The 14153-nt window shown below is 44.1% G+C and overlaps 1 protein-coding gene across 2 annotated transcripts in view; it reads left to right on the forward strand.

Annotated features, from left to right (window-relative positions):
* Nucleotides 1-14153, forward strand: part of LOC139407293 (1-phosphatidylinositol 4,5-bisphosphate phosphodiesterase beta-4-like) — a 170733-nt gene that overhangs the window by 127738 nt on the left and 28842 nt on the right. For both annotated transcript variants that reach the window (XM_071150946.1, XM_071150948.1), the window contains exons 24-27: nt 3753-3877; nt 5902-5953; nt 8227-8329; nt 13888-14052. In XM_071150946.1, the coding sequence (XP_071007047.1) occupies nt 3753-3877; nt 5902-5953; nt 8227-8329; nt 13888-14052 (445 nt within the window). The remainder of the gene's footprint in view (nt 1-3752; nt 3878-5901; nt 5954-8226; nt 8330-13887; nt 14053-14153) is intronic.

The raw sequence follows: 14153 nt of genomic DNA on the forward strand, positions 1-14153 counted from the left end.
CATGGCTTTAGAAGCTTCTGATAGGCTAATTGGCATCATTTGAGTCATTTGGAGGTGTACCTGTGGATGTATTTCAGGGCCTACCTTCAAACTCAGTGCCTCTTTGCTGGACATCATGGGAAAATCAAAAAATGGTAAACCTCCACAAGTCTGGTTCATCCTTGGGAGCAATTTCCAAACGCCTGAAGGTACCACGTTCATCTATACAAACAATAGTACGCTAGTATAAACACCATGGGACCACGCAGCTGTCATACCGCTCATGAAGGCGATGCTTTCTGTTTCCTAGAGATGAACGTACTTTGGTGCGAAAAGTGCAAATCATCCCAGAACAACAGCAAAGGACCTTGTGAAGATGCTGGAGGAAACCATTACTAAAGTATCTATATCCACAGTAAAACTAGTCCTATATCAACATAACCTGAAAGGTCACTCAGCAAGAAGAAGCCACTGCTCCAAAACCACCATAAAAAAACAGACTACGGTTTGCAACTGCACATGGGGACAAAGATTGTACTTTTTGGAGAAATGTCCTCTGGTCTGATGAAACAGAAATAGAACTGTTTGGCCATAATGACCATCGTTATGTTTGGAGGAAAAATGGGGAGGCTTGCAAGCCAAAGAACACCATCCCAACCGTGAAGCACGGGGTGGCAGCATCATGTTGTGGGGGTGCTTTGCTGCAGGAGGGACTGGTGCACTTCACAAAATAGATGGCATCATGAGGTAGGAAAATTATGTGGATATATTGAAGCAACATCTCAAGACATCAGTCAGGAAGTTAAAGCTTGGTCGCAAATGGGTCTTTCAAATGGACAATGACCCCATGCATACTTCCAAAGTTGTGGCAAAATGGCTTAAGGACAACAAAGTCAAGGTATTGGAGTGGCCATCACAAAGCCCTGACCTCAATCCTATAGAACATTTGTGGGCAGAACGGAAAAAGTGTGTGCAAGCAAGGAGGCCTACAAACCTGACTCAGTTACACCAGCTCTGTCAGGAGGAATGGGCCAAAATTCACCTAACTTATTGTGGGAAGCTTGTGGAAGGCTACCCGAAACGTTTGACCCAATTTAAATAATTTAAAGGCAATGCTACCAAATAATAATTGAGTGTATGTAAACTTCTGACCCACTGGGAATGTGATGAAAGAAATAAAAGCTGAAATAAATCATTCTCTCTACTATTATTCTGACATTTCACATTCTTAAAATTAAGTGGTGATTCTAACTGACCTAAAACAGGGATTTTTTTACTATTTGGCTAAGGTGTATGTAAACTTCCGACTTCAACTGTAGCAAAAGTTTGAACACACCTACTCATTCAAGGGTTTTTCTTTATTATTTACTAGTTTATACATTGTAGAATAATAGTGAAGACATCAATACTATGTGCATGTTGTAACCAAAAAAAGTGGTAAACAATTCAAAATATATTTATATTTGAGATTCTTCAAAGTAGCCACCCTATGCCTTGATGAAAGCGTTGCACACTTGGCATTATCTCAACCAGCTTCACCTTGAATGCTTTTTCAACAGTCTTGAAGGAGTTCCCACATATGCTGAGCACTTATTGGCTGCTTTTGCTTCACTCTGCGGTCCAACTCATCCCAAACTATCTCAACTGGTACTGTAATTCACAGATGACTTACCTCCAAAAACAATGCAACTATCCATGAAGTCGATGCTATTCATCTGGTCAGTCATTCTGACTGCAATCACTCACTAAAAAGCTACATAGTTTAATGCAACTTTATATTCAGATTTGGGAAAATACCAAAAAGGTATTGGTGGCAATGTTTTGTTTTGGTGGTGATTAGAGGTCGACCGATTATGATTTTTCAACACCGATACCGATTATTGGAGGATCAAAAAAAGCCGATACCGATTAATCGGACGATTTTTATTTATTTATTTGTAATAATGACAATTACAACAATACTGAATGAACACTTATTTTAACTTAATATAATACATCAATAAAATCAATTTAGCCTCAAGTAAATAATGAAACATGTTCAATTTGGTTTAAATAATGCAAAAACAAAGTGTTGGAGGAAGTAAAAGTGCAATATGTGCCATGTAAGAAAGCTAACGTTTAAGTTCCTTGCTCAGAACATGAGAACATATGAAAGCTGGTGGTTCCTTTTAACATGAGTCTTCAATATTCCCAGGTAAGAAGTTTTAGGTTGTAGTTAATATAGGAATTATAGGACTATTTCTCTCTATACCATTTGTATTTCATATACCTTTGACTATTGGATGTTCTTATAGGCACTTTAGTATTGCCAGTGTAACAGTATAGCTTCAGTCCCTCTCCTCGCTCCTCCCTGGGCTCGAACCAGCAACACAATGACAACAGCCACCCTCGAAGCAGCGTTACCCATGCAGAGCAAGGGGAACAACTACTAGAAGGCTCAGAGCGAGTGACGTTTGAAACGCTATTAGCGCGCTCTAACTAGCTAGCCATTTCACTTCGGTTACACCAGCCTCATCTCGGGAGTTGATAGGCTTGAAGTCATAAACAGCTCAATGCTTGACGCACAACGAAGAGCTGCTGGCAAAACGCACGAAGGTGCTGTTTGAATGAATGTTTACGCTGCTGCTGCTTCTGCCTACCACCGCTCAGTCAGATACTTAGATACTTGTATGCTTGTATGCTCAGTCAGATTATATGCAACGCAGGACACGCTAGATAATATCTAGTAATATCATCAACCATGTGTAGTTAACTAGTGATTATGATTGATTGTTTTTTTATAAGATACGTTTAATGCTAGCTAGCAACTTACCTTGGCTTACTGCATTCGTGTAACAGGCAGTCTCCTTGTGGAGTGCAGCGAGAGAGATGCAGGTCGTTATTGCGTTGGATGAGTTAACTGTAAGGTTGCAAGATTGGTTCCCCCGAGCTGACAAGGTGAAAATCTGTCGTTCTGCCCCTGAACAAGGCAGTAAACCCACCGTTCCTAGGCCGTCATTGAAAATAAGAACTGACTTGCCTAGTTAAATAAAGATTAAATGAAGGTATAAAAAAATAAAACATCGGCAAATCGGCGCCCACAAATACCGATTTCCGATTGTTATGAAAACTTGAAATTGGCCCTAATTAATCGGCCATACCGATTAATCGGTTGACCTCTAATCGTGATTCTGTCTCTTGCGTTCTTCCTTCTCTCATGCGCCTCTACTTCTCAAAAAGGAACAATTGAACTCTGAATGTTGCTAGTTTTCTAGTAGGCGCCGTTTTGCACCAAGTTTGGCATGGATAAAAAGCACGCCCCCTGGACCAGAATTTACCTAGTTGCAACAGTTGTAACTTTGCAGTTTTAGGTCACCCAGATATGAGCCCATGATAGGGCTAGACTCTGCTGGATACTAGATGTTGTTTGTTTACAGTATGCATCTGTGGAAAACTGCCCTAGTTCCTCTGGGAGAGACCGATGTGCCTTTGGAATGGGGAACACACACACATTCCAGTGGGAATGCAGGACACAAGCTGTTCCCTTCTAAAAATAGGTCTGCGGCCTGTTCGACTCGCTACACAAACACAGACAAACACACCACTGTTTCAACTTCCAGACCTCAGGTGCTGTACCATGTTATCCTACTGATCAAACATCATACCTACATACACCTCACACATGCAAGCATAGACACACACAACTTCCACATGTATGTACACACGAACAAGCGCACACACACACTCTTTCCCTCCCTCTGTCCCTGTGTTAAGTCCTGAATGTTGGCGTCCAGCTACAACAAGCGTCAGATGAGTCGGATCTATCCTAAAGGAGGCAGGGTGGACTCCAGTAATTACATGCCTCAGATCTTCTGGAACGCAGGCTGCCAGATGGTCTCCCTTAACTACCAGACCCCAGGTACTGTACTGTACTGGAACATGTTAATCAAACTGCACATACAGACTCATACATAGATTCACATGACACACACACCTCACGTAGCACTATACCACTGTTTCTCTGTAACTCTACCGTCTGAGGGTTGAGGGATTGAACACACACACACGTGCAATTATAGATTCACATGCGACACACACACACACACACATGGATAGATTCTCATGCGACACACCACACACACACACTAATAGATTCACATGTGACACACACCACACACACATATGGATGGATTCACATGTGACACACATACACTAATAGATTCACATGTGACACACACCACACACACACACTAATAGATTCACATGTGACACACACCACACACACATATGGATAGATTCACATGTGACACACACCACACACACACACTAATAGATTCACATGTGACACACACCACACACACATATGGATGGATTCACATGCGACACACACACACACACACACACACTATTAGATTCACATGCGACACACATACACTAATAGATTCACATGCGACACACACATACACTAATAGATTCACATGCGACACACATACACTAATAGATTCACATGCGACACACACATACACTAATAGATTCACATGCGACACACACATACACTAATAGATTCACATGCGACACACATACACTAATAGATTCACATGCGACACACATACACTAATAGATTCACATGCGACACACATACACTAATAGATTCACATGCGACACACATACACTAATAGATTCACATGCGACACACACATACACTAATAGATTCACATGCGACACACATACACTAATAGATTCACATGCGACACACATACACTAATAGATTCACATGCGACACACATACACTAATAGATTCACATGCGACACACATACACTAATAGATTCACATGCGACACACGCACACTAATAGATTCACATGCGACACACATACACTAATAGATTCACATGCGACACACATACACTAATAGATTCACATGCGACACACATACACTAATAGATTCACATGCGACACACATACACTAATAGATTCACATGCGACACACACATACACTAATAGATTCACATGCGACACACATACACTAATAGATTCACATGCGACACACATACACTAATAGATTCACATGCGACACACATACACTAATAGATTCACATGCGACACACGCACACTAATAGATTCACATGCGACACACATACAGACTGTACTTATTATTTGCTTCCTATTCACTATGAGTCATGTTACCCCCTACAGCACACATGCTCTCACAGACACTCTCTCTCTCTGTGTTTCTATCTCTCTCTTCCTGTCTCTCTCTCTCTCTTCCTTTCTTTCTTTCTGTCTATCTCTCTCTCTCACTCTTCCTGTCAATTTCAATTTAAGGGGCTTTATTGGCATGGGAAACATGTGTTTACGTTGCCAAAGCAAGTGAAATAGATAATAAACAAAAGTGAAATAAACAATAAAAAACTCAACAGTAAACATTACACTCACATAATTTCCAAAAGGATAAAGGCATTTCAAATGCCATATTATGTTGTAACAGTGGCTCTCTCTCGCTCTCTTCATCTGTCACACACACACACTGTGAACCCTGTAGTCAGCAGATGCTGCCCCATGTCTGAGGGTGATGGGGTTGGAACATATGGCTCCCTGTGAGTGGGCATGTGTAGGGCTGGAGGGGGTGAGGGTCGGGGGAAAGAGAGAGAGATGGAGGAGAGGAGAAGATGTAAGTAAGGTGGATGATTCCCCTCTTTTCTCTTCTCTCCCTCTGGGTTGAGCACAACAACACTGCAGAATGTGACTCTTGAATTTTTGAAGAAATCAACATGTCACAAATTAATTTAATCAACCAGAAAAATGTCATCTGTGTGTGTATGTCTATGTCTGTTGGCATAATGTGTGTGTACGCTTCAAGAAGAGTGTGTGTGTGTGCATGTGACTGTGTGTGTGTCTATGATTTCCATTGTAATAACACCTATACGGACTCTCTCTTGTCTCAGATCTGGCCATGCAGTTGAACCAGGGAAAGTATGAGTACAACGGATCCTGTGGGTTAGTGCTACTGCTCCTCTCTCCATCCCCCACCCTCCTTAGATCCCTTTATCTGCCCCTTCCTTTCCGAAAGCTCAACAATTAAAGCGTTTCACATCTCATAAGTGGTTACCAGCGGGCTCACTCTGCCACTGTCTCATTGATGGGGCTCCCCTCCTTTTATCATCTCTCTCTCCCGCTATCATGCGCTATCTCTCTCCTTTCTCTCTCTGTCTCCCCTATCTCTCCTTTCTCCCCGCCTCTTCCTCTGTCCTGGGGCTTTCACTACTAAAGTCAGATAGTTCATATGGGAGGAGATCAGTAATGACAGTAACACCCCTACGTCCTAATGCTCTTCTAATGTGACTTTCACCCGTAACTAATGTCACACACACACCCCCCCCCCCCCACACACACACACACATACCCAGGTCTTTCCTAATGCTCTTCTAATGTGACTTTCACCCTTAACTAATGTCTCACACACACACACACACACACACACACACACACACACAGCCAGGTCTCTCCTAATGCACTTCTAATGTGACTTTCACCCTTAACTAATGCCACACACACACACACACACACACACACACACACACACACACACACACACACACAGGTCTCTCCTAATGCGTCTCCTGTCCTAACTCAGCTGGCACGCACACACACACACACAAACACAGGTCTCTCCTAATGCATCTCCCGTCTTATCCCAGCTGGCACACACACAGGTCTCTCCTAATGCATCTCCCGTCCTATCCCAGCTGGCACACACACAGGTCTCTCCTAATGCATCTCCCGTCCTAACTCAGCTAGCACACACACAGGTCTCTCCTAATGCGTCTCCCATCCTAACTCAGCTGGCACACACACAGGTCTCTCCTAATGCATCTCCTGTCCTAACTCAGCTGGCACACACACACACACACACACACACACACACACACACACACACACACACACACACACACACACACAGGTCTCTCCTAATGCATCTCCCGTCCTAACTCAGCTGGCACACACACACACACACAGGTCTCTCCTAATGCGTCTCCCGTCCTAACTCAGCTGGCACACACACACACACACACAGGTCTCTCCTAATGCGTCTCCCGTTCTAACTCAGCTGGCACGCACACACACACACACAAACACAGGTCTCTCCTAATGCATCTCCCGTCTTATCCCAGCTGGCACACACACAGGTCTCTCCTAATGCATCTCCCGTCCTATCCCAGCTGGCACACACACAGGTCTCTCCTAATGCATCTCCTGTCCTAACTCAGCTAGCACACACACAGGTCTCTCCTAATGCGTCTCCCATCCTAACTCAGCTGGCACACACACAGGTCTCTCCTAATGCATCTCCTGTCCTAACTCAGCTGGCACACACACACACACACACACACACACACACACACACACACACACACACAGGTCTCTCCTAATGCATCTCCCGTCCTAACTCAGCTGGCACACACACACACACACACAGGTCTCTCCTAATGCGTCTCCCGTCCTAACTCAGCTGGCACACACACAGGTCTCTCCTAATGCGTCTCCCGTCCTAACTCAGCTGGCACACACACACACACACAGGGTAGAATCACAATCATTGTCATCATCATTTGGATTCAGGCTAATTTACTGTAAGAGTGTGAGCAGGAATATAAATGATCTAGCACTAATTATGCTTTTTGTACTGATTGATACAACCCCCAATCCATTTATCTTGATATGGAAAATAGTTATGCACCATCTCTACAACACTATTTAGATGTAATTGTTAAAAGAGCTGAAAACACTGTATAACACATGTATAAACACTATACTAGCACATTACAGAACGTGTTTAGAGCGGCAAACAGCAGTAGAAACAATAACAAAACAAACTCCCCACCCCTGTTTCGGTACAAAGCTGAGGGATGGGGAGAAATATAACCACTCTCAAATTCACAGACACAGCTGTGGATACAAGGACTGACCATCCATGATATGAAAATGATAGTTTTAACCATGTTTTGAGGCTATACAGGGTTTGTTCAAATGTACTTTGTTTACAAACATTAGAGTAAAACAAGCTTATATTTTGGGTTCTGATGGAGTATGTCAGTTGAACTAAGCTCATGAGGCATTTATAAATGATAACCTTCAAAAATCAATGGGTAAATATCATTAATGTATAAGTCCAAAAATGGATGTAGCAACTGCAGATTCCCCCTTTAAGCATAGAGTTATATTTTTGGGGGGGGCCCTACTGGGCCACCGTCCCTTCTTTCTCTTCCCAGGTATCTGTTGAAGCCAGACTTCATGCGTCGCTCAGACAGGATGTTTGACCCCTTCTCAGAGACACCTGTGGACGGGGTTATTGCTGCTACCTGCAGTGTACAGGTACGAGGTCAGGAGTTCAAAGTTCACAGCACAGAGAGGGAGATGGAGGTAGATGGGGTTTACTGTAGTGTATCTGCATATGATCACCGTATTAATAAGAAACCAAGAGAGAAAAGCAATACAGTTGAAGTTGGAAGTTTACATACACTTAGGTTGGAGTCATTAAAACTCATTTTTCAACCACTCCACAAATTTCTTGTTAACAAACTATAGTTTTGGTAAGTCGGTTAGGACATCTACTTTGTGCATGACGCATTTAATTTTTCTAACAATTGTTTACAAACAGGTTATTTGTCTTATAATTCACTGTATCACAATTCCAGTGGGTCAGAAGTTTACATACACTAAGTTGACTGTGCCTTTAAACAGCTTGGAAAATTCCAGAAAATTATGTCATGGCTTTAGAAGCTTCTGATAGGCTAATTGACATAATTTGAGTCAATTGGAGGTGTACCTGTGGATGTATTTCAAGGCCTACCTTCAAACGTAGTGCCTCTTTGCTTGACATCATGGGAAAATCAAAAGAAATCAGCCAAGACCTCAAAAATGTTTTTGTAGACCTCCGCAAGTCTGGTTCATCCTTGGGAGCAATTTCCAAACACCTGAAGGTACCACGTTCATCTGTACAAACAATAGTACACAAGTATAAACACCATGGGACCACACAGCCGTCATACCACTCAGGAAGGAGACAAGTTCTGTCTCCTAGAGATGAACGTACTTTGGTGAGAAAAGTTCAAATCAATCCCAGAACAACAGCAAAGGACCTTGTGAACATGTTGGAGGAAACAGGTACAAAAGTATCTATATCCACAGTAAAACAAGTCCCATATCGACATAACCTGAAAGGCCGCTCAGCAAAGAAGAAGTAACTGGTCCAAACACGCCATAAAAAAACAGACTACAGTTTGCAACTGCACATGGGGACAAAGATGGTACTTTTTGGAGAAATGTCCTCTGGTCTGATGAAATAGAAATATAACTGTTTGGCCATAATGACCATCGTTTGGAGGAAAAAGGGGGAGGCCTGCAAGCCGAAGAACACCATCCCAACCGTGAAGCACGGGGGTGGCAGCATCATGTTGTGGGGTGCTTTGTTGCAGGAGGGACAGGTGCTCTTCACAAAATAGATGGCATCATGAGGTAGGAGAATTATGGGGATATATTTAAGCAACATCTCAAGACCTCAGTCAGGAAGTTAAAGCTTGGTCGCAAATGGGTCTTCAAAATGGACAATGACCCCAAGCATACTTCCAAAGTTGTGGCACAATGGCTTAAGGACAACAAAGTCAAGGTATTGGAGTGACCATCACAAAGTCCTGACCTCAATCCTATAGAACATTTGTGGGCAGAACTGAAAAAGCGTGTGCGAGCAAGGAGGCCTACAAACCTGACTCAGTTACACCAGCTCTGTCAGGCGGAATGGGCCAGAAATTCACCCAACTTATTGTGGGAAGCTTGTGGAAGGCTACCCGAAACATTTGAACCAAGTTAAACAATTTAAATGCAATGCTACCGAATACTAATTGAGTGTATGTAAACTTATGACCCACTGGGAATGTGATGAAAGAAATAAAAGCTGATATAAATCCTTCTCTCTACTATTATTCTGACATTTCACATTCTTTCAATAAAGTGGTGATCCTAACTGACCTAAGACAGTGATTTTTTTACTCTGATTAAATGTCAGGAATTGTGAAAAACTGATTTGAAATGTATTTGGCTAAGGTGTATGTAAACTTCCGTCTTCAACTGTACATGCGCTGAGAAGATGGGAAACCTGAAGCTCACTTGTGTGAAGTTTACTATTTTACAACTTAATGTTAGATGGTTCCTCACCCTGAAAGTAGTCTATAGGCCAGGACAAAATGTACATCTGTGGTCCAGTTTTCTTTAAACTGCCATTACAAATTTCAGATAACTTTAGCCACCGCTAGCTAAAAATCCATGTCAGTGATGTGACCACTTCCGGCGCCGACAGAGATGGCCGCCTCGCTTCGCGTTCCTAGGAAACTATGCAGTTTTTTGTTTTTTTACGTGTTATTTCTTACATTAGTACCCCAGGTCATCTTAGGTTTCATTACATACAGTCGAGAAGAACTACTGAATATAAGATCAGCATCAACTCACCATCAGTACGACCAAGAATATGTTTTTCGCGACGCGGATCCTGTGTTCTGCCTTACAAACAGGACAACGGAGTGGATCCTATGCAGCGACCCAAAAAAACGACTCCGAAAGAGAGGGAAACGAGGCGGTCTTCTGGTCAGACTCCGGAGACGGGCACAGCGCGCACCACTCCCTAGCATTCTTCTTGCCAATGTCCAGTCTCTTGACAACAAGGTTGATGAAATCCGAGCAAGGGTAGCATTCCAGAGGGACATCAGAGACTGTAACGTTCTTTGCTTCACGGAAACGTGGCTTACTGGAGAGACGCTATCCGAAGCGGTGCAGCCAACAGGTTTCTCCACGCATCGCGCAGACAGGAAAAAACATCTTTCTGGTAAAAAGAGGGGCGGGGGCGTATGCCTTATGACTAACGTGACATGGTGCGATGAAAGAAACATACAGGAACTCAAATCCTTCTGTTCACCTGATTTAGAATTCCTCACAATCAAATGTAGACCGCATTATCTACCAAGAGAATTCTCTTCGATTATAATCACAGCCGTATATATCCCCCCCCCAAGCAGACACATCGATGGCTCTGAACGAACTTTATTTAACTCTCTGCAAACTGGAAACAATTTATCCGGAGGCTGCATTCATTGTAGCTGGGGATTTTAACAAGGCTAATCTGAAAACAAGACTCCCCAAATTTTATCAGCATATCGATTGCGCAACCAGGGGAGGAAAGACCTTGGACCATTGTTACTCTAACTTCTGCGACGCATATAAGGCCCTGCCCCGCCCCCCTTTCGGAAAAGCTGACCACGACTCCATTTTGTTGATCCCTGCCTACAGACAGAAACTAAAACAAGAGGCTCCCACGCTGAGGTCTGTCCAACGCTGGTCCGACCAAGCTGACTCCACACTCCAAGACTGCTTCCATCACGTGGACTGGGAGATGTTTCGTATTGCGTCAGATAACAACATTGACGAATACGCTGATTCGGTGTGCGAGTTCATTAGAACGTGCGTTGAAGATGTCGTTCCCATAGCAACGATTAAAACATTCCCTAACCAGAAACCGTGGATTGATGGCAGCATTCGTGTGAAACTGAAAGCGCGAACCACTGCTTTTAATCAGGGCAAGGTGTCTGGTAACATGACCGAATACAAACAGTGCAGCTATTCCCTCCGCAAGGCTATCAAACAAGCTAAGCGCCAGTACAGAGACAAAGTAGAATCTCAATTCAACGGCTCAGACACAAGAGGCATGTGGCAGGGTCTACAGTCAATCACGGACTACAGGAAGAAACCCAGCCCAGTCACGGACCAGGATGTCTTGCTCCCAGGCAGACTAAATAACTTTTTTGCCCGCTTTGAGGACAATACAGTGCCACTGACACGGCCTGCAACGAAAACATGCGGTCTCTCCTTCACTGCAGCCGAGGTGAGTAAGACATTTAAACGTGTTAACCCTCGCAAGGCTGCAGGCCCAGATGGCATCCCCAGCCGCGCCCTCAGAGCATGCGCAGACCAGCTGGCCGGTGTGTTTACGGACATATTCAATCAATCCCTATACCAGTCTGCTGTTCCCACATGCTTCAAGAGGGCCACCATTGTTCCTGTTCCCAAGAAAGCTAAGGTAACTGAGCTAAATGACTACCGCCCCGTAGCACTCACATCCGTCATCATGAAGTGCTTTGAGAGACTAGTCAAGGACCATATCACCTCCACCCTACCTGACACCCTAGACCCACTCCAATTTGCTTACCGCCCAAATAGGTCCACAGACGATGCAATCTCAACCACACTGCACACTGCCCTAACCCATCTGGACAAGAGGAATACCTATGTGAGAATGCTGTTCATCGACTACAGCTCGGCATTCAACACCATAGTACCCTCCAAGCTCGTCATCAAGCTCGAGACCCTGGGTCTCGACCCCGCCCTGTGCAACTGGGTACTGGACTTCCTGACGGGCCGCCCCCAGGTGGTGAGGGTAGGCAACAACATCTCCTCCCCGCTGATCCTCAACACTGGGGCCCCACAAGGTTGCGTTCTGAGCCCTCTCCTGTACTCCCTGTTCACCCACGACTGCGTGGCCACGCACGCCTCCAACTCAATCATCAAGTTTGCGGACGACACAACAGTGGTAGGCTTGATTACCAACAACGATGAGACGGCCTACAGGGAGGAGGTGAGGGCCCTCGGAGTGTGGTGTCAGGAAAACAACCTCACACTCAACGTCAACAAAACTAAGGAGATGATTGTGGACTTCAGGAAACAGCAGAGGGAACACCCCCCTATCCACATCGATGGAACAGTAGTGGAGAGGGTAGCAAGTTTTAAGTTCCTCGGCATACACATCACAGACAAACTGAATTGGTCCACTCACACAGACAGCATCGTGAAGAAGGCGCAGCAGCGCCTCTTCAACCTCAGGAGGCTGAAGAAATTCGGCTTGTCACCAAAAGCACTCACAAACTTCTACAGATGCACAATCGAGAGCATCCTGGCGGGCTGTATCACCGCCTGGTATGGCAACTGCACCGCCCTCAACCGTAAGGCTCTCCAGAGGGTAGTGAGGTCTGCACAACGCATCACCGGGGGCAAACTACCTGCCCTCCAGGACACCTACACCACCCGATGTCACAGGAAGGCCATAAAGATCATCAAGGACATCAACCACCCGAGCCACTGCCTGTTCACCCCGCTATCATCCAGAAGGCGAGGTCAGTACAGGTGCATCAAAGCTGGGACCGAGAGACTGAAAAACAGCTTCTATCTCAAGGCCATCAGACTGTTAAACAGCCACCACTAACACTGAGTGGCTGCTGCCAACACACTGACACTGACTCAACTCCAGCCACTTTAATAATGGGAATTGATGGGAAATGATGTAAATATATCACTAGCCACTTTAAACAATGCTACCTTATATAAATGTTACTTACCCTACATTATTCATCTCATATGCATACGTATATACTGTACTCTATATCATCGATGGTATCCTTATGTAATACATGTATCACTAGCCACTTTATACTATACTATGCCACTTTGTTTACATACTCATCTCATTTGTACATACTGTACCCGATACCATCTACTGTATCTTGCCTATGCTGCTCTGTACCATCACTCATTCATATATCCTTATGTACATATTCTTTATCCCCTTACACTGTGTACAAGACAGTAGTTTTGGAATTGTTAGTTAGATTACTTGTTATTACTGCATTGTCGGAACTAGAAGCACAAGCATTTCGCTACACTCGCATTAACATCTGCTAACCATGTGTATGTGACAAATAAAATTTGATTTGATTTGATTTGATTTGATTTGACCATATTACAAAAAATGATGTCCAATCATTTGGCCATTTTCAAAAAAGTTGTGTTATATTGTATTTAATTGTTGTTTGACTTTATGTATATGTTCTCAGGTGTTTTCTGGTCAGTTCCTGTCTGATAAGAAGATTGGGACCTACGTAGAGGTGGACATGTATGGGTTGCCCACGGATACCATCCGCAAAGAGTTCCGCACCCGCATGGTGATGAACAACGGCCTGAACCCCGCCTACAACGAAGAACCTTTCGTCTTCAGGAAGGTACAGAGGAGAGGAGAGAGGGAGGGATGGAAGGAGGAGAGGAGATATATGTAGATGGGAGGGAGGAGGAGAGAGGGATGGGATAGTATATGATATGAAGG

Source organism: Oncorhynchus clarkii, chromosome 4 (genome assembly GCF_045791955.1).
Source record: "Oncorhynchus clarkii lewisi isolate Uvic-CL-2024 chromosome 4, UVic_Ocla_1.0, whole genome shotgun sequence".
NCBI lineage: Eukaryota > Metazoa > Chordata > Actinopteri > Salmoniformes > Salmonidae > Oncorhynchus > Oncorhynchus clarkii.